This window comes from Drosophila novamexicana, unplaced genomic scaffold (genome assembly GCF_003285875.2).
Source record: "Drosophila novamexicana strain 15010-1031.04,08,12 unplaced genomic scaffold, DnovRS2.1 tig00001415-arrow-arrow-pilon, whole genome shotgun sequence".
Lineage (NCBI taxonomy): Eukaryota > Metazoa > Arthropoda > Insecta > Diptera > Drosophilidae > Drosophila > Drosophila novamexicana.
Window position 1 is genome coordinate 521247 of NW_020824856.1, and position 20949 is coordinate 542195.

General features: G+C 44.1%; 1 protein-coding gene across 1 annotated transcript; it reads right to left on the reverse strand.

Annotated features, from left to right (window-relative positions):
• Window positions 1–1381: 1381 nt before the first annotated feature.
• Window positions 1382–19331, reverse strand: LOC115767556 (ankyrin repeat and KH domain-containing protein mask; the record flags this gene model as incomplete). Its single annotated transcript, XM_030711839.1, has 13 exons — window positions 1382–1849; window positions 1931–2041; window positions 2804–4183; window positions 5184–5550; window positions 5636–6039; window positions 6102–6589; window positions 7967–8149; window positions 10297–10711; window positions 16443–16913; window positions 17013–17191; window positions 17381–17758; window positions 17816–18035; window positions 18951–19331. Coding segments are annotated over 13 exons (5286 nt in total), but the record flags the coding sequence as incomplete, so codon positions are not given.
• Between the last annotated feature and the right edge of the window lie 1618 nt (window positions 19332–20949).

Genomic DNA, 20949 nt, shown 5'->3' on the forward strand with positions numbered 1-20949 from the left:
TGATTTTTTTTCGTTGTTTTCGACTTATAAAGACGCTCTGCATCAAATTTGCACAAACATAACCTCAAATTGTGCATGAGAATCGCATAGAAGCGGACAATTGAATACATTTAACGCTACGCTTGACGAAAGTTAACAAATTATAAGGCCCTCTGCATGGGTATTACAAAATATATCGCATATATTTATTATACAAAGTATAACAAAAAAAAAAGAGCGTACATAGTATATTATTATGAAAAAAAAAAGTATATTCAAATTATAATAATAATATATGAATAATTATATACTAACGCTTAAGTATAGTCCCGCTAGTTAAGTTCTTTTATATATGTTATATATATATATAATAGCTTGAAAAAAAAAACACAATTTTTCATACATATTTTTGTCGTTTTTTGGTTGTTCTTTTTCTTTTTTTGTTTCTTCAATTGTGAAGTTTTTTTTTTTTTGGTTTTTTGATTTTGTTCTAGTTTTGCATGTGAGAAAAGTTCGCTATAGCAACAAATTGCACTACATTCAAATATATATATATATATATGTATATATATATATATATATATATATAATATGTGTATATATAATATAATATAATATAATTAAATTTATGCATATTTCACTTTAGCTAAAATCAAATGCAATTTCTTTATTATTGAGCAAACACGTTTGTTAAAGCGAACCAAATTTTAATGAAATCAAAATAATCATAATAATTAATTTAAACATTTTGTGTATATATATTTATGTTTTGTTTTCTTCGTTTTGTTTTTGTTTTTGTTTTTGTTGCATTTCTAGCACCCAGCATGTAATAAATAAATTCTTAATCAATTTTGGTTTTTCGTTCTCTTTCACTTTTGGTTGTTGCATTTCGAACTTAACTTAAAAAAAAACACACAATTTTTCTCAAATTTCAATTTGTCTTAAATTGTTATTAAATACGAGTATTTGTTGTTGTTTTTTTGTTGTTGTCGGTTTTGTCTTAATATTTTGCTGCAATTACTAAACTCTAGTGTTGTTTGCATCACTTTTCGTGCAGTGTTGCGAAGCGCACAATACTGCTGCATACTTCGTGGGGCGGGCAGCCAAAAGATTGAAGGACTTTTTTAGGCTAAACACAAACACACACACGCACGCACGCACACACAGATACACAGCCAGGCAGACAGACAGAGAGAGAGAGAGACAGCTAGAGAGCATGTGCGATAGAGACAGAGAGAGGGAGAGAGAGAGCAACTGAGCTGCTCGCTAGGATCAACGCGTAATCGATTCGAACTCAACGGCAAACTTAAGCAACATTTTTTTGGAAACACTTGAAATACTTTTGTTTTTTTTTTTGGTTTTTGGGTTTCTAAATTTTGTTCGTTCAGAGGTTGGCGGTTTGGCCATTTGGGGCTCATCTGCCGCAGCCGCCGCCGACGCCGCCGGTACCGCCGACGCCGGCGCCGCCGCCCAAATGCACTGAAGTCGCTGACAACTCGACGCGTTGACACTGGCGGCGCTCAACAATGACCGCCGCTGGCAGCGACTATTCCAGCCCGGGTCATACGTTCATCGCATAGTAAACGGATCCCTGAGCTGCGGCAGCGCCCACCTGTTGCTGCTGTTGCTGCTGCTGCTGTTGCTGTTGCTGCTGTTGCTGCTGTTGCTGTTGCTGCTGATGTTGCTGCTGGGCGCTCGTTGGCGAGACCATGGCGCTGCAATCGCTGTGCGAGACGGCAGCTGCGCCCTCGGGCACGCCCCGTTCGCTAAAGCCCGGCATGCCGCCCTCCGGCCCGTATTGATAGTGTTGCGACATTAAACGCTGCTGTTGCTGTTGCTGCTGCTGTTGTTGCTGATGCTGATGTTGTTGCTGGTGCAGATGTTGCTGCTGCTGTTGCTGCTGTTGCTGCTGTTGTTGCTGTTGTTGTTGCTGTTGCTGCTGCTGGGCAGCCGTGTGCTGATGCTGTGCATAGTGTGCGGCGTGGCCACGTCCACTGACCACATGCAGCTGCATGCCAGGCAGAGCATAGCCAATGGGCACGCGTATCGTTTGCTGTGTCACCTGCGGAAAGAATAGATGCTTTAGCAAATGTTTCAGCTACAAATAGGCTTTCCATTGCTTACGCTCTTCCATTGGATAATATTATTATATTATCTGCGATCGTGAGACTAGCCCAACTCATTTACTTTTTAGCTACCATCTCTTAATATGCTTATGATAAAGTCTCTTCTATATTCTATCTATTATGTATCCCATCTGATCCGTACTATCCAACACTGGCAATATTATTCGATATCCTTTCTGCGTCGCATTCATCATTTTCATATTCAATCCATACTTATTTCTGGATTAATCTTGACTTATTTCTTCAACTTTATCTGAGTTTATGTTTTATCCGATCCCATCAATACAATCGAATATTTATTCTGGTTCCAAACCCATCTTGTCTATAGTATATACAATACTTCATTAGAATCTTATCTCATACTAGCTATACTGTTTTTCATCTTATCGTATCTATACCCTTCCATATTTCACTGAATCTCTTCCATCTAAACTATTCCATACTTTATCTAAATCCCTTTTTATATCCAATCCTATACGATCCTATCTATACTAACCCACACTCAATCCGAATCAATCTTGGATGCAATACTACTCTGTTCCATACTCATTCTGAATCTTAACCCTTTGTATCTTGAATCCTACTGGATCTGAATTTATCTAAGCCCGTCGAATCGATACCGTCCCATGCTTAATCCGAGTAGATTCGAACCCCAGCCTCCCCAGTAAATCATATTAACTTGGGATTGAGCAACTTACCTGCTGATACTCGAGTATATTCTGTCGCTGGATGTGGGCCAGCTTGGGATCGACGCTGCTGCTGGTGGCGAACTGGGAGTAGGTCTCGGCATTGTATGGTATCAACACCATCGTCTGGTGATAGTTGCGCAACGGCGGCGGCGACTCCGGCCGCCTGGTCGGGCTGCGTGCAAAGTGGCTGCTATAGCTGCTGTGCTTGCTCTGCTCGATGGCCGTTGCGGTCGCCGTGGCCGTCACGCTCTGACAGTTCTGGGCAGCGGCATACAGCAGGGAGGACGCATCATCGGCGGCGCCCTGCTGGATCATCGTCTGGCGGAACATGGCGCCCGCCGGCAGCGTCTGGTAATATGTCTGCTGTATGGCGGCGGCGGCGGCGGCGTCCACCGGAAAGCGTTGCTGCTCCCCGCTCTCGCTGTAAAAGCTCCAGGTGCGCTGCTCCGTCTTCTGCTGGGCAATGGTATTGGCCTGCAGAGCATTCGCCATTTGCTGCTGCAGCTGCGCCGCCTGCTGCTGCTGCTGTTGCTGCTGTTGCTGTTGCTGCTGTTGCTGTTGCTGCTGCTGTTGCTGTTGCTGCTGTGGCACGTTCTGCGGCGAGGGATTTGGCTGCTTGGCCTGATTGGGCATGGCATAGCCCTTGATGGCCTGCGGCACGGGCTGGCTGCTGATCACCGTTGTGGGTATCTGCTGTGTGAGCTGCTCCTGCATCTGGGCAAGAATCTCGTTGGTGGAGCTGAACTTGGGCTTAATGCCGCGCACCGAGGGCCGCTTATTGAAGCCATAATCGTTCTGTTCGTCGTCGTCGCTGCTCGCCTGTGACTGGCATTGGGAGGCGGTCTCCACGCCCGTATAGCGTTTCTTTAACTGCTCGGTGCGCTTCGCCTCCGCTTGGGCGAAGGCGGCCAGCTCGTCCTGTTGCGTTGTCTCCTGCCCGGGCGTGCCGGCAATCACATCCGGCGCCACCTTGCGCGCCTCATCCCCGCTAGCGCCGGCACCACCACCAGCACCAGCGCCTCCGCCCAAAGCCAAGCCCTGCGCCACCATCGCCGCAGCGGCCGCCTGCTGGGCCACGGCATCGCCAGCTCCCGCGGCAGCGCCCAGCAGCTGGCTCATGTTGTAGTCGGCGGCGGCAGCGGCGGCCGCATAATGGGCGTGCGCATGCGCCGCATGTCCGTGCTGGTGGGCGGCGGCTGCCGCGGCCAGCGTGTAGTAGGAGGACAGGTCGTCCTTGTTGCCCGCCACGCAGGCGGTCAGCGGCGCCAGGGTCGAGAGGAATTGGCGCTTCGGTTCGTTTTGACGCGGCGGCGTACGATGGATTTGCGTGTGCACAACCGGCACCTGAATCCCCATGCCCAGATCCGGTGCGGCGGGGCAGCGGCATTCCTGTTATCGTGGAAAGAAGCAGAGCGTTAGTGGAAGGGATTCGGGCAAATGCTTAAAGCAAAATGTTTGATCCCAAATTTGACAAACTCGCATTTCTATGCCCTAAGCAAATGGGGCTTATCAACTTTTATCGATAACTTCTCATAATATCGATAAATTTCGATTTTAAGAATTAGTTATTCAAGCATAACTCGAGAAATAACAAGCTAGATGTAGGTTCGCGCTTAGTGTCTACATATTCTTATATATTATTTACTTCTCTTCGATCGATAAATTCTCAAAATATCGATATATATCGATTTCGAGAACTGGTTATTCAAGCATAACTCGAGAAATATGCAAGCTAGATGCAGCAAACTTCGTATTTAGGTTCGAGTATAGTGTTTAAAGTTTACTTTTAGTTTACTTTTTGGATAGCATCCCTGATTTCTATTTCAAAAGAATATAGGAACTTTTATATTTGCAGATAGAGTCTTGGGCTTTGGTATTTACATACTTTTCTTTGTCTTATTTAAGAGCTGAAAATTTCACAAAGTTCTGACCTCAAACACCTTAGTTACCCACGGCAACCTTTCCCATAGCTTGTGGGCTGGGAAGTAGAAGGCAAGCTATTGCATGGTATCTCCCAGTTGGGTAACATGTGCTATTTAATTATTTTCTAAATTTGTAACTGCCCGCTCTGCTGAAAATATTCCAAGTAATAGATATTTTCATAAAGAAATTCCGGGCTAAATTTGATCTCTACCCAAAATTGGCAAATACCAAAGATGGACAAAAGCCAATGCGTGGGAACAAGTTTTTTTTAACTTTTTAGACTAATTGTAATAAAATCGATTATCGATAAATCGATTAAAAATATGAAGACACTAAAAAATTTCGAACAATTCTTAAAAATGCATTTCGAAATCGAAATAATATGTGAAAGTGGAATTCATCGTGAAAATAATATCGATTCTCCCGAAAATGGTTTTGACTGGATTCTGCTGAGTTTCGTGCTTACCTGGGGTATGATGACAATGGGATTCTCCTCGAGCTCCATAATCTTCTCCTGCTTCTTGTCGCGACTGAAGATGTCAGCGATCTTCTTGTAGGCCGACGAGCCGCTGGATGAGCTGGAAACGGAGCTGCTGGGCGAGAAGCTCTTCTCGCCGTTCATGAACTTGGGCGCCAGGGTATTGGGATTCTCCTCGCCGGCGGGACTGTCGCGCTGCGCCAGCTCCGAGCAGTCGCGCTCGCTGGCCTGATCCTGATCGTGATCGGCATCGGCAACGCCGCGCGACAGCTCCTCGACGAGATCCTCATCAATGTCGCAGGTCAGCTGCTTGATGCGCTCCTCCAGCGAAATGTCCGACTTGACGGCCTTCTTCCTGCAGCGGCAATCGAAAAAAAGGAGGGGGGGGGGGGATGTGAGCACTTGCAGCTGTGCCTGGGAGCCTGTCTTGTCGCACTTACTTGATCAGCGAGCGTCGCAGTATATTGCGCTCCATGCTGCGCCGCAAGGTGTCCGAGTCGCCGCAACTGCCGGGCAAATGGGTGACCAGGCAGCCGGCGCGCTTGGACTCATCGAAGGCGCGCAGCGCTTCCGAGGTGAGCACCGGCGCCTGCTGTGCCGAAACGCTGGGGAACAGCTGACGCACCGCCGAATTGGGACGCAGCGCATTGTTGAACAGTGTCGAGTGCTTCTTGATGGGTATCAGCTCGTTGATCTGGTTCTCGCTGTCGTCCAGCTCGCCGCAGAGCGACTGGCCATCGCCATCGGTGCCGGCATTCGCCTGATCCTCGGTCACAAAGCGCACCGAACGCTTTGTGGCGCCGCTCTCGTCCTCTGAGGTGGTGTTGTTCTGGTCATCCGATTGCTGCCCAAATGCGGATCATTAAATAAAATGACCTCCGCCAGCGGCTGCCAGCAGCTACTCACCTGGGAAATGGAGTCCTGCTTCCAGAGTTTGCCGCCCTTCAGGATGCCGCTGATCTGCGTGGTCGTTGTCAGCTCCTTGGGCGGTATGGGTGGCGGTTTCTCCTCATCGTATGGCTCATTGCCAGCGCCATTGGCGGCTGCGGCGGCGCTTGCCGCTGCTGCTGCGGCGGCGGCTGTTGCGCTCGCCTTGGCTGGCAGCGCCGGTGGCAGCATTTCCGCTGCGGGCGCAGCACCGGCAGCGCCAGTGGCAGCCGCCGAATCCTCGTGCGCCTCGCGTACAATGCGTCGCTCGGTCACTGTGGTCATAGTGGTAATGGTTTCAACAACAAATCTTTTTTTCTTGGCTGAGCTACTGCCCGCTGCTGGCACCAGGCTGTTGCCGTAGCCGGTGCCGGTACCGGTGCCGGTTGCGGCAACGGTACCGGAACCGGAAATGGCACTGGCGGCGGCGGGTTTGCTGCTACTGCCCGCATCCTTTCTAACTTTGACTGTTATACACACACAAACAAACACACAGACACACACACATATATATATGACACGGAATATATCAGCACAATACGACATTTGCATGCGGCATATGGTCAGAGCGAGCGGCATTATTGAAATTGTTATACGAAAGAGAGCATTGTACATATTTGCATTGACAGGAGGCACAAAGAGAGAAAAAGAGAGATAAAGAGAGTGAGAGCGAGAAAAGGGGTCGGCTAATATGCGAGGTCGAACGATTGGGTGTGAGCGATTTGAGCGAGTGTGCAGTGTTATTTACGGTCATATTTTGGTGTATAACCTTTGTATAACAGTTGTATAACAGATGTAGAACAGTTGTATTCAGATGTGTATCAGTTGTATAGTAGCAGTAAAACAATAGAAAATGTATATGAACTGACAGTATAACAGTTGTGCTATATAAGTATAACAGCTAAACAAAGGTCTTACTGTTATATAGGGTTTATGGTTAGTTTAAAGGGTGACACTTGTCCTAGCCGGTAGGTGTATAATAGCTATATAACACTGTAGCAAACATGTATAACAGACAGCTTCACAGGTGTGTAAGAACTGTATAACAGCTAAAAGCGTTAACATATAGAATTACTTGAAAATGGATACATTACTCGTCTATAGCTTTGTGACATTTGCTTAACAGATGTTAGTTCAAATAAGTATAACAGATGAAAAACTAACAATGTATCTGTATAACAGTCGTATACAGTAAAAATTACTATTGTATAACTCTTTAAAAATTTGAAAAGCAGACCTGTACAAGTTTTTCAACATTTCATTTAAATAGTATAACAACTGTACAACACTTAAATATCTGTTAATTTAGTTTTGAATTACAGTTATATAGTAGATATGCAGTAGAACAGCTGCATAACAGTATAATAGTTAAATGACATCTTGATTTAATTTTAACAACGGCTGTATAACAGTTGTATATTAGTTGTATAACAGCTGCACAAATCGCTTTCAATTGACCCAAAAAGGAATATCAATGCATGATGGGAGTTAATGTCAATTTCAATATTGAATCCAATAACTGACAACTGTCAAAATGAAAGGGCGATGCTCAATGCTTGGGGCTAAGGTTATATATTTACATACGGCAGATAGACTGATGTATGCATGATTGATGACAATTTTGGGTGTTCGCTTGATAAATGTGATTGCTGCTCTTTGACCGCTGATTGCTGAGAGAAATGTTTTCGCAAATTCTGTGGGTGCTTGGCGTAACGAGAGGTGGATGCAGCGTATGCATGATAAATATTGTGCTATATACAAAGCGAATGACAAATTGTAGGGCGAGAGAGAGAGCGAGACGGGGAGAGAGGAAGGGAGAGAGCGAGAAATGTATCGAACTTTACCTGCTGCAGCTGCCGCTGCGGGCTTGTATTGTGATTGCAGCACATATTTGGGCCGCTCCTCGCCGGCGATGATCTCCTTCTGCGTGATGCGACGCTCCGGTGAGCTGGTGTGCAACGGCAACAATGCCACAGCTGGCACCCCGATCGGCGTCAGCTCCTCGTTGCACTGCGACCCGCCGCATTCTGTTGAGAGAGCAGAGGTGAGCCAAAGAATTTTCTTCAAATTTATATCGATAAAGAGTTTCTACTAAGTGTCTGCATATTCGTACAATTGTTTAAATAACAGTTCTATTTAAAAAAAAAAAAGTATGACAGTTGTATAACAGTTCTTCAATCATGAAAATGGATGCTTAGTTGCCGAGCGGGGCATTGACAGGGTGAAAACAGTTGTATGACGGTTCTATTATGGAAAACAAATGTACAACGGTTGTATAACAGTTCATCAATCACAGCTGCTTAGTTGTCATATAACAGACCTTAAATAAACTGACTGATTAATGATTAACGAACGTCTCTCTTTCTGAGATTTTTATCCAACAGCCAACAAAATTTACGTTTTCTGCAGCAAACGTAACTTTAGTGGCTGCGCGTCGAACTAGCAAGCGAGAAATCGCCGGTTCAAACTCATCAAAAGTTTTTGAAAAAAGGAAAAAAAAAAATATCCATATATATATATGGGAAAATTAAAATAAGTTTACGCCGGACGCGAGCTAAACATTTCAGCAGCTTTCTATACGTCAGAGGTTGACGTGAATTAAATAATTCATTTCGTTTGCACTAGTATTTTCAACATGATTTATTTCAGCCAGGCGATGCCGGGTAATATTATAGAGAGAGAGAGGGAGAGAGAGAGGGAAGGGAGTGGGGCGCTGCTGCGCCTGTTGCTGCTGTTGCGGAAGCGCGCTTGAAGGATTGCTCTTGCGGCAGGGCGCGGCCAGAGCTTGGCTCAACTTTGGCGGCCCGAAAATTCAGTGGTTCAGTGACTCGGTGACTGTTGCGGGTGGGTCACATTCCGCTTCGTTAGGCGCAACAAATAATGCTTAAAAGGGGACTCAGTTCAACTGGTTGCGTTTGCCTGTCAATCGATAAAGCGTGACCAAAATTAATGCAAATGCAAAGCCATGTCCCCTACCCCCTACTCGGGCCCCTACCTACCCGGTTCTTACATTCGTTGAAAAAGTATCGCTCAAGTTAAATATCCTTCTATGGTTGGCAAACAAAACCATAAACAACTACAAACTTGCGCTTGTTGTTTATCCATTAAGTTAAGTTCCCATAAATCAATCAATAGTTTTTTAGTTTTTGGGTAGAACTTTAACCAAGTTCGACGTCTGCGGCAATGCGGGCAACAAAGTTGAAACATTTAACTTACGTATTTTTCGCTTTTATGTGCCCATTAACCATGAAATCCCCCAGAAAATGGTGGCCCAAGGTTTGGCCAATGCATGTAATAGCAATCTTTGCTAAATCCTTGAAAGGCTTTAATCTATAAATCTAATATGTGTATATATTCTCAATCTGAATTGAAAGTCGACGTTATATAACAGTCGTATGACAATTGCTCAGCAGTCAGATATAGAGGTTCTGTATAGTCGTATAACAGTATAATAATAGATACATATATGATAGTTCTATTATCATAAAAGTTGCATGACAGTCGTATAACAGTTTGTCAATCATAAAAAGAGTTGCCCTATAGTCGTATAACAGTTGTAAAACAATCATATTAAGAGTTGGTTAGTTGTTGTATAACACTTTAGTAAAAGATAATAGCAGTTCTATTATGTGTGACCTAAAAAGTGTATGACAGTATTATTATCAGTGAAATAAAAGTTGTATGACAGTCGTATAATAGTTAGTAGGCAGTTGTAGGACTCTTCAATTATCTTTAGCGCATCAATTATACTGACATACATATAACAGTTATATAACAGTTTTACTGTCAGTGGCATTTGAGTTGTATGACAGTTGTACAACAGTAAAGCATACTTGTATAACGCTCGTATACCACCTAACACATTCGTGGGCCTTTCTGCTAGCCAGCAACATACAAAAAATCAAAATGGCGTCGAATTTACGGCCCACACCCAACGGGCAACAGTCTAGACCCGGCTGACGATGGCCGACAACGGGCCTGTGTGTTGCATAAATAATTCATAATTAGATAATGCAAAGGCAAAACGAAAACGAATTTTGAATAGAGCGTCGCTAGCGACCCCGCTCCCCACCATCTGACCCAACCCAAATGGGATATGCACGCTAATTGCATTGCAAAAAAAAAAAAAAAAAAACGAAATAAACCAAAAGTAAACAGGACGAGCCGCATTTACCTGCATCCTGTAGCTGCTTGGCGGCGCATTCAGCGCACTCGGCGCACTCGGTGCAAACGCCCTGCAGGTCCTCATCGGGCAGCGGCTGTTGCTGTTGTTGTTGTTGTTGCTGCTGTTGTTGTTGTTGTTGCTGTTGTTGTTGTTGCTGTTGTTGTTGCTGAGCGCCGCCTGCGGGCGGTGGCGGCGGCGGTATTTGACTGTTGCTGTTGCTGCTGCTGTTGCGCGCCGCCAACATTGCGGCACGCTGCTGCTGCAGACGCTGGATAACCTGCAACTGTTGTAGATGCTGCGCGCCGAAGATGTGGCCGCTGAGCGCGCCGCCCAGCGTGTTCTTTAGGCTGTTATCCTTGTAGCCATCGGGTGGACTGAGCGCGGCATCGTCCACAAAGTCAATTGGCGGCTGGAACTTGGGGCTCTGCGAAAGAGTTGCAAATCGCTTAGTCTCAGCTAATACACTCAACGAAAATTGCTGCTCAAATGAAAATTGAGCTGTCAACAATATTCTTAACTCAAGAAATAATTCCTTTTTTAAAGCCCAACTGTAGCTTTTTTATATGACTTTATTTTATTCTGAAATTAAGTTGAATGAGGCTTAAAAACGTTACCAAAAAAAAAAAAACAAACTTGTTTCAATTCTTCTAAGCTTCAAAAGTTAAAGCTAAGAAGTTTTCTTTTCACCGACTTGACTTAGTTGAAGGTTGCATTAAGTGCGAAAAAACTTAAAATAAGTTTTATTTGACACACTTTTTGTGCCTTATTGAAGAAAACATATTGAAACGAGCTGTCACGCCTTGAGCCTAAGCTTGTTTTACTCCAATTGACGCCATTTTCAAGTTTGCAAATTCTTGATTTAAGAGTTGGGTTTTGCAAATTGTTGAAAGTTTAAGTTTGCAATCGTGCAAAAAGCATGCCCAGTTTGAAAATCTTAAACAACGCAATGTAGTTGAAAGGGAGCCTAATTTCGTAGTTCACAGTTTTTCGCTAACTGTAGTATCTACTTAATGTTAGTTAGCTAAGTAAGTTATAGGCTACCGGCTTCTAGCTACACGTAATTGTGCGCCCGCTCGCAAATTAAGCTAATTGAGTTTTATAGCCAGACGAATGGGGGCGTTATATATATATATAGAAATGTGTGTGTCTGTGTGTGTCCCTGTTGGTGCCTGTGTGCTAGTGTTTGTCTGGCTGATGAACTAGCTGTGTGTGCTCATAAATCTGTGTTAAGTTTTCTCGCCGGTGGTGGGCTGTGCACGTAACTAATCAAAAGGCAGCGACATTTGTATATGTATAACACTTGTACAGGGCTGTTAATCAATGTTATCACAGTTATATAATAGTTGTATTTTGCCGCATGCAACATCAAACAGATTTATATCAGCTTGGTATAACAGCTATTATGGTGTGTACACATTGAATAACAGCTTTTTGGCTGCCTTTTGTATGAAATTCAGTTTCTTTTAGCCAATTTCTGCTGCTCCTAATTGCATATAACAGTTGTTCAACAAACGTAGATGTGTGTAACTGTTGACAACAGAGATGTGAACAATTGTGAAGCATGAATTAGTGTGATGCAGCTACTGCAGCATGTGTATAGCAGTGATATAACAGTTTTTACTTTAAACGAGTTTCCTTCAAAAACTAAGATGCGTTAGCTATGAGCTTTGGCAAATTTCATAGACTGTAACATTTGTAATACAGTTATATAACAGTTCATAATAAGCTTATATTGAGCAAGTTCTGTCATGTGTGATTTGCCACTAGAATTTTGCATAATTCGCTCGTATAACAGTCGTATAACAGCTGTATAACAGTTGTATAACAGTTAAATAACAGCTTATTTTCAGCTTAAATTCCACCAACCGTCTTGTTAGTTGGCATCGAAATGTTCCAACGCCCTCAGCAGAGCCGCAGCTCGCAAGACCAAGGACAAGGCGCATGAACATTTGCATACATGCTAAACACATGCATATGTAAGTACAAATGGAAGTACATGCGCGTAGTTGTTGTGTGTTCATTTAACACAATGCAAGACGAAGACGTAGTCGAAGACGGCAACAAAGTCTAGGCCAAGAGTTCGCTGGAGGTTTTTGTGGTGCGGCAATCAACTTGCCAAGAACTTCTTTTCTTTTCTTTGGTTTTTATAGTGTTGCAAGCTTAAGAAGTGCCACATAAAGCAAAAGCCGACACATAACGTGTGCGAACTGCTTCCACATGAAGGTTTTTTTTCTTTTTTCTTTTGGAATTGCCAAATGGAAAATGGAAAAGTCGCTGCACGATGCCATAACAACAAAACCTTTGCATAAAAATTGCCAAATTTTTTATCGTCATTTTGGGTTTCGTTTATTTCATGCACTCGCTGAGTGTTCTGTGATTTTGTCGTAAGGCTTGTTATCAAATTTGTGCTTTTTTACAGTTTAGGTCTGTTTAGCTACGTTGTCTCGTGCGGACTGTTCTTTTAAGTCTCTACATTATTGATTTAAGATGAATTGAGCTGTATTTCAAACAAAAATATTGACTGGTTTCAGCACTTTTCGGTTCAGTTAGACACTTGAATACTTAAAGCAAGAAGTCTTTTGGAAAATGCAAATCAAGCACTTGCTTACTTAGAACTAGAACTTTAAGTCTTGGCGCAAGTAGAAAAGTTCTAGATTTAAGTAATCGCTTTACTTGCAGGAAGCATGTGACTCGCTGAGAATGAGAAAATGCAAAGTTCCTTGCAACTAATTAAATTGTGATGTGATTCTTTTTACAAAATATGCTGCTTTAGTCAAATTTTAAGTGTTTACGCACTTGGTTTAAGCAAGAAAAGCTTAATTTAATATTCATTTTATATGTTAATTATGTGTTTATTTATGCAAAATATGAAAATGCTGTGAAAATCGAATGAAAATTGAGTTATTTATAGGGTATATATGTGCTATATATGCGCGTCTCTGGCAGGGTATTTAATATTCGTTGCAATATTTGTTTTCTTTTCCTTTTTTCTTTTTTTTTGCCTGTGTCTGGGACTTGGCTTATACAACGCATTTTGTAAACTCTTTACACACACTAAATGCATATTAAACTCTTCAAAGTGACTGCAGGAACAAGCACACACACACACACACACACACACACACACAGAGAGAGAGGCACAACCAGGCGCACAGACTTGAATCTTAGGCATTTGCCACATGCTTGAGCAGCGCCAAGTCAAGTGCATTGGGCGGCCACCCACTTGGCCAGGGCACACTCAGACAGACAGACAAAGCGTGAGGAGAGGGAGGTAGAGTGGGCAGGCGGGGGGCGTGCCGGGTATCAGGCTGGTTGCCCGGCCCGGCCCGGCTCGGCCCGGCACGGACAGATAAGCAAAAAGCGGCGCACTCAAGTGACGCTCATGTGGCAGAAAATTGAAATTTAAACGCAGCTTGAGGGCCGCTTAGGATCGATGCAAAGGCAAAAAACTAAAGGAGACGCGAGAAAGGGTAAAGGGTTGCGGAGTGTAGCTAATGGGCAGCAGACAGAGCGACACAGCGACAGAGAGAGAGGGAGAGAGAGAGAGAGAGAGGGAGATAGCAAATGCGCTACGACAGCAAGTTTGTGAATGTCCTTAACACATGAAACGCGTACATCACGATAAAAGGCGCACTTCAAGGCACAATTTCATAAAACAATATATCAGTGATATATATATATATACATAGAGAGAGAGAGGGAGAGGGAGAGGGAGAGAGAGAGAGAGACACACACAATGTTGCTGCTGTGCAACGTGCTGCACTTTCGACTTACTCGAGTTGCATTTTGTGCAAAAGTTTTTAAGTGATTTATACACCACTTGCGCAAGGAAAAAGTCAGGGGTTCAGGGGTGTGGGTGTGGGCGTGGGCGTGGGCGTGGGCGAGACAAGCTAACTACAAACTTGCAACAGCAACAATGTGCGGCCGACTTGCAACTTGACTTGCCTTGACTGCCACTCGAAGGCTGCAGGATGTGGCACGGGTCGCCGGAAACAGGATATAGAATACACCATATAGATTATGGCGAAACTCAATACTCAACCAGACCGCACACCCCTCCCCCCGCCCCCTACGCAGCCCAAAACAATGTCGAATTACATAAAACAATTGCGCTTTTTGTTGTGACTCAGAGCTGAAGGCGGGCACGTTTGTTTTAATTAACAATTGCACAGTGGAGCAAACTAATTAGTTTTGCTCAAAAACAACAAAAAATATATATCAAAAAAAGAAAAGAAGCGACTAAATGACATAATACAGAAGCATACATATCAAATTATATTTATATAATAAACATAAATTATAACAGGAGGAAAGTGCAGCTAACATAATGTGACCATGGAGGACCACAAGACTGCAAAAAAAAAACACATGTGGAGCATGCAAAAAGGAGCCAAAGGCGCAAGTTGAAGCCAGGAAAGGTGTTCGAAGTATTCTAAAGAGATACCTTACCTTAATGTGAGCATGGAGGACAAAACTGTGTAATACATGCTAAAGTTCAGTTACATGTTTTAATAACAATTATATTTGGCAAGCCAGGAAATGTGGCAGAAAAAGCCTGCAACAAAGTGAACATGGAGGACGCTACATGACCCAAATGAGCACAGGTCAGCACGTGCAAGGCTTGTCTAATCTGAATAAAAGGTTAACAAGAAAAAACTCTATAAAAAAGACCCAATGAAAGCAAATTAAGCAAGAACTTTCAACTGACCATGGAGGACAACAGCTTGGCCTAATGGAGAAAACGTGTTCAAAGTATTCAAGCAAGAACTTTCAGAGGATAGACAGAAATATGTATATAAAATACAGCTGAGAATGAAGAATATCTACTGGTCAAAAATGGTTAAATTGCAATAATGTGAGCATGGAGGACAGTTGAAAGGAATTAGCAAAAAAGTTCGTCAAAGTATTCAAAGTAGACTTATCAGAGGACACACAAGAAAATCTACAAAAAAAGGGATTTATTGCAATAAAGTGACCATGGAGGACAGCTGAGAATGAAGAAAATATATTTATGAGAAAGTAAAGTGACCATGGAGGACGACTGAGAGCGATGAGGACAACTATTGGTCAACGTATTCAAGAAAGACTTGTCAGAGGCTACACAAGAAATTGCAATAAAGTGACCATGGAGGACAGCTGAGTACAAAGAATAAAAGAGACTGTTCAATTGCTCTAAATTGACCATGGAGGACATGTAAGAGCGTTTGGGAGAAAAGTTTTTCAATGAGTTCAAAGAAAACTTATCAGAGGACGCACAAGAATAAGAAAACAAATTGTTGAATTGCATTAATGTGAACATGGAGCACAGCTTAGAGCAACTGGTACAACGGTTTCTTATAGTAAGGAAATAAGACCTACCACAAGAAAGTATAGTTATATGCCAGTAATCTGTGTTCATTTCGTATAAACATTATTCAATAATCACGGACTAAGACTTGCAGTATTTAACTAGAGGATAAATAACAGCAAATGATTAGCAAGAGGTTAAATAACAGCAGCTGATTTATTTAAACTGTCGCATGTGATGGCAGCATAAGCCCCTCATTGAAAGACCAACAACTAAATACCACAAACAAAACAAAAAAGAAAAACCATAGACAAGCAGTTAAATATTTAACATGAGCTAGAGCAGGGTTGCCACCCGGCAGCGCACAATAAATACAGCTTTTGCATAAATAATCGCCTGCAGTTGTCAAGCACAATATTTAAATTTAGCACAGCTTGCAAAGCTTTTCAGTTGACCATTTTAAGCTGGCTTGTCAACCAACATGAACAATGACAGTAGGAAATAGTAGAAATTTGTTAAGACTCGCTGGAAGTCGTTTAATACCTACGATTTAGCTAGCTGTCAGTGGCGCATTATTTTTTGCCTAACTAAACTTGCGTCTCTGGTGCGTGAGTATTGCCTACTTTTCAGCTGTGGCCAGTGCGAGTGCACACACAGAGACACGGACACACAGATGCCAAAGCCGACTAAGCACTTCAACTTTGAGCACTTGTGCAACTCGACTTAATCCGCTTAACGTGTGCAGTATTTAAGCGCCCCAGCTACAGCGCCCCAGCCACAGCACCCCATACACAGCGCCGCATCTACAGCGCCCCAGCCGTAGCTCCCGCCCCCAAATATCAGGCCCACATTATACTCGTTCACTCACCTGTGGCGTTCGTCCATCGCCGGGCTCGGCGGCGTTAACCGCATAGTTGCACTGGCAGCCCTCCTCGCAGCAGAGGCGCACCAGCTCGTGCTCGCCGCAGGTGCATGGCTCCTCGTCTTCCTCATCGTAGGCGCAATCCTCGCGTATCAATATGATATAATCGGCCTCGAAGAACTCGTTGCGTGTCTCGTCGAAGACGACCCGATTTTTGCGCGCCGGCGGCGGTCGATTCGGTTTCTTGAGCAGACCGCGCAGCTGGCCATTCACCTCACGCATCTTGAACACGTCTGGCCGGGGCCCAAATGATATCCCAGTCGCTGTTGTGCTTGTAGCGAGTGTACTCGCCGTTCGCTCGTTGTACTCGTTGCTCGCTGTACTGTTATGTGCTGCGACCGCTAGGCACTCATCGCACTGGCACTCGTTGCAATTGCTATCGCTATTGTATTCACACTCGCTGTCCAGCTCCTGCTCCTGCTCGTGCTCGTGCTCGTTCTCGTCCTGTTGTTCGCTAACAAATTCAGCGAGTAGCTCGTCGTAACACTGAAAGCCGCGTCGCTGCTTGACGCTCACGTGACTGCCGCTCGGCTCGCCTGGCAGCTGACACTGGCTATTGTGATTGATGTCGAGCAATTGTAGCTGTCGCGCCGCTCTCAGATACTCGCCAAAGCGCTGCACATCGAACTCGCTGAGCGTGGCCACAAAATTGGCGGCGTTCGTTGACGAATCGCTGCAATTGTTGTCACAAATAACTGTGGGCACAAATGCGCTGCGTATGCAACTGTCTGTCGCTGTTGTTGCTGCTGCTACTGTTGTTGTTGTTGTTGTTGTTGTTGGTGTTGTTGTTGTTGCTGCGGGCTTTGCTTCAATTTCAATCAGCACCTGGTCGCCGTCGTCTTGGCTGTCAGCTAATGTTTCAGCTGTGCTCACAACACGCTCACCGCGCACGCGCAATGCCAACTCTGGCAACGTATTCAGCAATTGCTGTTGTCTGCTGCTGCTGCTGTCGTTTGCTTTGGCAATTTGTTCATTTCCAATGTCTTGAATACAATTTACATCTAATTGTATTGCACTTGAGCTTGCCACGGCCAACACCGAACTTTCAACTATTTTATTGTCCTTTGCAGCGTGGCTGCTGCTGCTGCTACTGCTGCTGCTGCTCGGGGGTGTGAATGTGGGTGTGAGAGTGGGTGTATGGCTATTTGCTGCTGCTGCTTCAGGGGGTAGTTTCTTTGTTGTGCTTATTGTAGACGTGCAGGCATTTAGTTTTAGTTGTTGTTGTTGCTGTTGCTGTCTCAAGGATGCCTTTACACAATCAACTACAGCAGCACAACTACAGCTGTTGTTGTCACTGCTGCTGTTGCTGTTGTTGTTGCTGTTGCTGTTGTTGTTGCTGCTGTTAACGCGTCCCTGAAAATTATGCTGTAAGCGTTTTAGCCGCTGGCTGGCCACAAAATCATCGACCAAATCGTGCTCAAAATCAATAAGATCGTAATCGTTGCAGCTTGTTGCTGCTGCTGCTGTTGTTGTTGTGCTGCACTCGTTACTTTCGGTTTTACTCGCTGCTGTCGCACACTCGTTGTGCTGCACAGCCGACTGCTGATCAGCTGCGTCGCAGTCTATGAGCGTGTAGCTAGCTGCACACTCGTTACTCGCTGCTTTGTGCTCGCTACTCGTTGCTTTGTGTTCGCTACTCGTTGCTTTCTGTGCGCTGCTCGTCACGTCGAACTCAAACGCTGTGGACTCAAGCCGAAGCAAAGGCTCCGCACGGCACTCGTCGAGCAAACTTTGGCCTGAGCTGCTACTCGTTGCTTTGCCGCGACTCGCTGGCTTGGCCCAGTGCGATGCTGCTGCTTTGTTGTCTGCAACACTTTTCACGTAATCCACGTAACCGTCAGCAACAACAACAACTGGCACGCTTTCGGGCAAAACAGCGCCAGCAACACCAACGACATTATCAACAGTAACAGGGTCGTGGCATGGGCCGCTCGCTACGTTCGCCGTTTCCTCACGCAAATATGGCAATGACAATGGCGTCTCCGGCAGCACCAACACCTCCTCCGATGTCTGTGTCTGTTTCTGATTTGACTTTGGATCCTTTGCCCTGGCGTGGCTGCTGCTGCTGTTGCTGGCAAATGTTGTTGCTGTTGTTGTTGCTGCTGTTGTTGCTATTGCTGCTACGTCACTTTGCACATTTTCACTTGGTTTATACAAAAAAAAATCAGCACTTAACGCATTTGTACTGCCTTTTTGCACAAATTTTTCTGTACGTTGCGCGTCGCCGTCAGCGTCGTCGCCAGCTGCGCTGCTCGCGTCGTTGTTGACGCCTGTATACAAAATTTGTTGTTGTTGTTGCTGTTGTTGCTGTTGCTGCTGTTGCTGCTGTTTTAGCTGCTCGTTTTGGCCAACACTTGAGCTGATTTGCACAAAATTTGCACAAATTTGTAACAATTGTTTTTCTTGATTTTTTATATTGTATTTGCCAAAATTAATTATTGGCTGCTGCTGCTGCTGCTGCTGCTCAGCTGCGCTTGCTGCGACGACTGCTGCTGCTGCTGCTGCTGTTGGTGGTGCGGCTGCTGCTGTGAGTTTGGCTTTGAAAAGCTGACTGCCAATTGTAGGTATTGAGCAGGCGCTGTTGTCGCTGCTGCTCCCGTTGCTCCCCAAGCCTTTGGCATTGTCGCTGTCGCTGTCATTGCCTGCTGCTGCTGCTGCTGTTGCTGTTGTTGCTGTTGTTGCTGCTGTCACATTGGGTGGTTGTTGGCCATGGCCAGCATTGCCTGCGTTTGCGCTCACGCTCGCGCTCTCACGCTCGACTTGCGTGCGCTCACATTTTGTGGCCACTTCCGCTCCTGTGCTGCTGCCTCTGCTACTGCTGCTGCTGCTGCTGGTGTTGTTGTTGTCGCTGTATTCAGCACGCGCATGCGCCTGCGTTTGCATGTCGTTCGCTGTGCTGGCCGCTGACTGGCACGCCTGCCAGCCCCGCACCGCGCCGCGCTGCTGCTGCTGCTGCGGCTGCCACGCACAATGCGCCTTGTATTGCACGCGAGCAACATCAGCGCGTGAGCTGCGTGTCTCGCATGCCAAATCGACGTCATCGTTGCCATCATCATCATCAGCAGCAGCAGCAGCAGCAGCAACATTCAAGCCTAGTCCACCGTTAGTCATGTTGCCCGCTGCTGCAGCTGATGTTGTTGTTGCTGTTGCTGCTGTGATTGTTGCTGCCTCAATTGCAACAGCAATATGCGCACTGTTGCTGTTGTTGCTGCTGCTGCTGCTGCTCTTATAATTTGCATCTTCATTGTGTTTATTTAGCGTTTTGTTAGACATTGTTGCCGTCATTTTGCTGCGTTTCGCTGCTTCATCACAATGTTGCCTCTCCCGCTCCCGCTCCCGTTCCCGCTCCCGTTCGAGCAAGCTCTGTCCGTTCGTTAAGGCCAACGTTAGCATGTCCACAATCAGCATAGTTGCCGCCTGGCTAACACACACGATCCGTCCGCTGGCCGTTAGACGTTGGCGGCATTCGAGCTGCGAATATGGCAATTGCAATTCTCAATTAGTTCAGGCAACAGCTGAAATTAGCACATAATCATACAAAATAATACAAACATAATTATCGAGCAATCGATACTTTCCACAACCGTTAGGCCCCTTTACGTTTTCTAGTTCGTCGACAAATAATTACTTTAACATATTTCAATCGAGCTGCGTGAGCAAAATCCTGTCAAATCATTTCTTTGCTTTGATTCTTGCTCTCAGAGGGAAATCAAGTACTAAATTACGTTTCTTTTTTTTTGTAACATTTTTTTAAATTATTTTTTTTAGAAATGTTGCAGAATTTATCGAATTGAATACTTACAAAAAATTAACAATAATTTAAAAAATAAAAAATAAAATTATTAAATAAATAGTTGCAAAATTTATACAATTATAAATTATAGTAAATAAATTGCATGCCATAAAATTTTGGAGCATATTTAAATTTGATTTTAAATATGACATATATATGGCATATATTAAAACTGCGACATATATATGAGATATAATTTAAATGTGACATATATTTGACATACTTGTATTCAAAAAATATATTTTAACATTTTCAAGCGTGCCGTTTCTTTATTTATTATAAATTTAACATTAAATATTCAATCAAAAATTAATTAATATTAAATGTATCGAAATTTTTGGAATATTTTGATTAAGTCAAATTTCATTAACTTCAAAAACTATTTCGATAAATTTGCAAATCAAATGGAAAAATAGATATACCCGAAATTGCATGCGATTTAACAGAACTTCAATAGTTGAAAGACTAGAAGAGATTTCTATTATATATATATTTAACTATTATTTTTATTAAATCTTAGATATTATATAAGGTTCGACTCTTCAAAGAAAACAATCAAAAACATGTAAAGAAAAGAGTTCCGAAAAGTTGATGGAAGACAAGTTCCGGTTGTTAAGAAATTTCCATATTCAAATTATGATGGGGGCTGGCCCACAGATA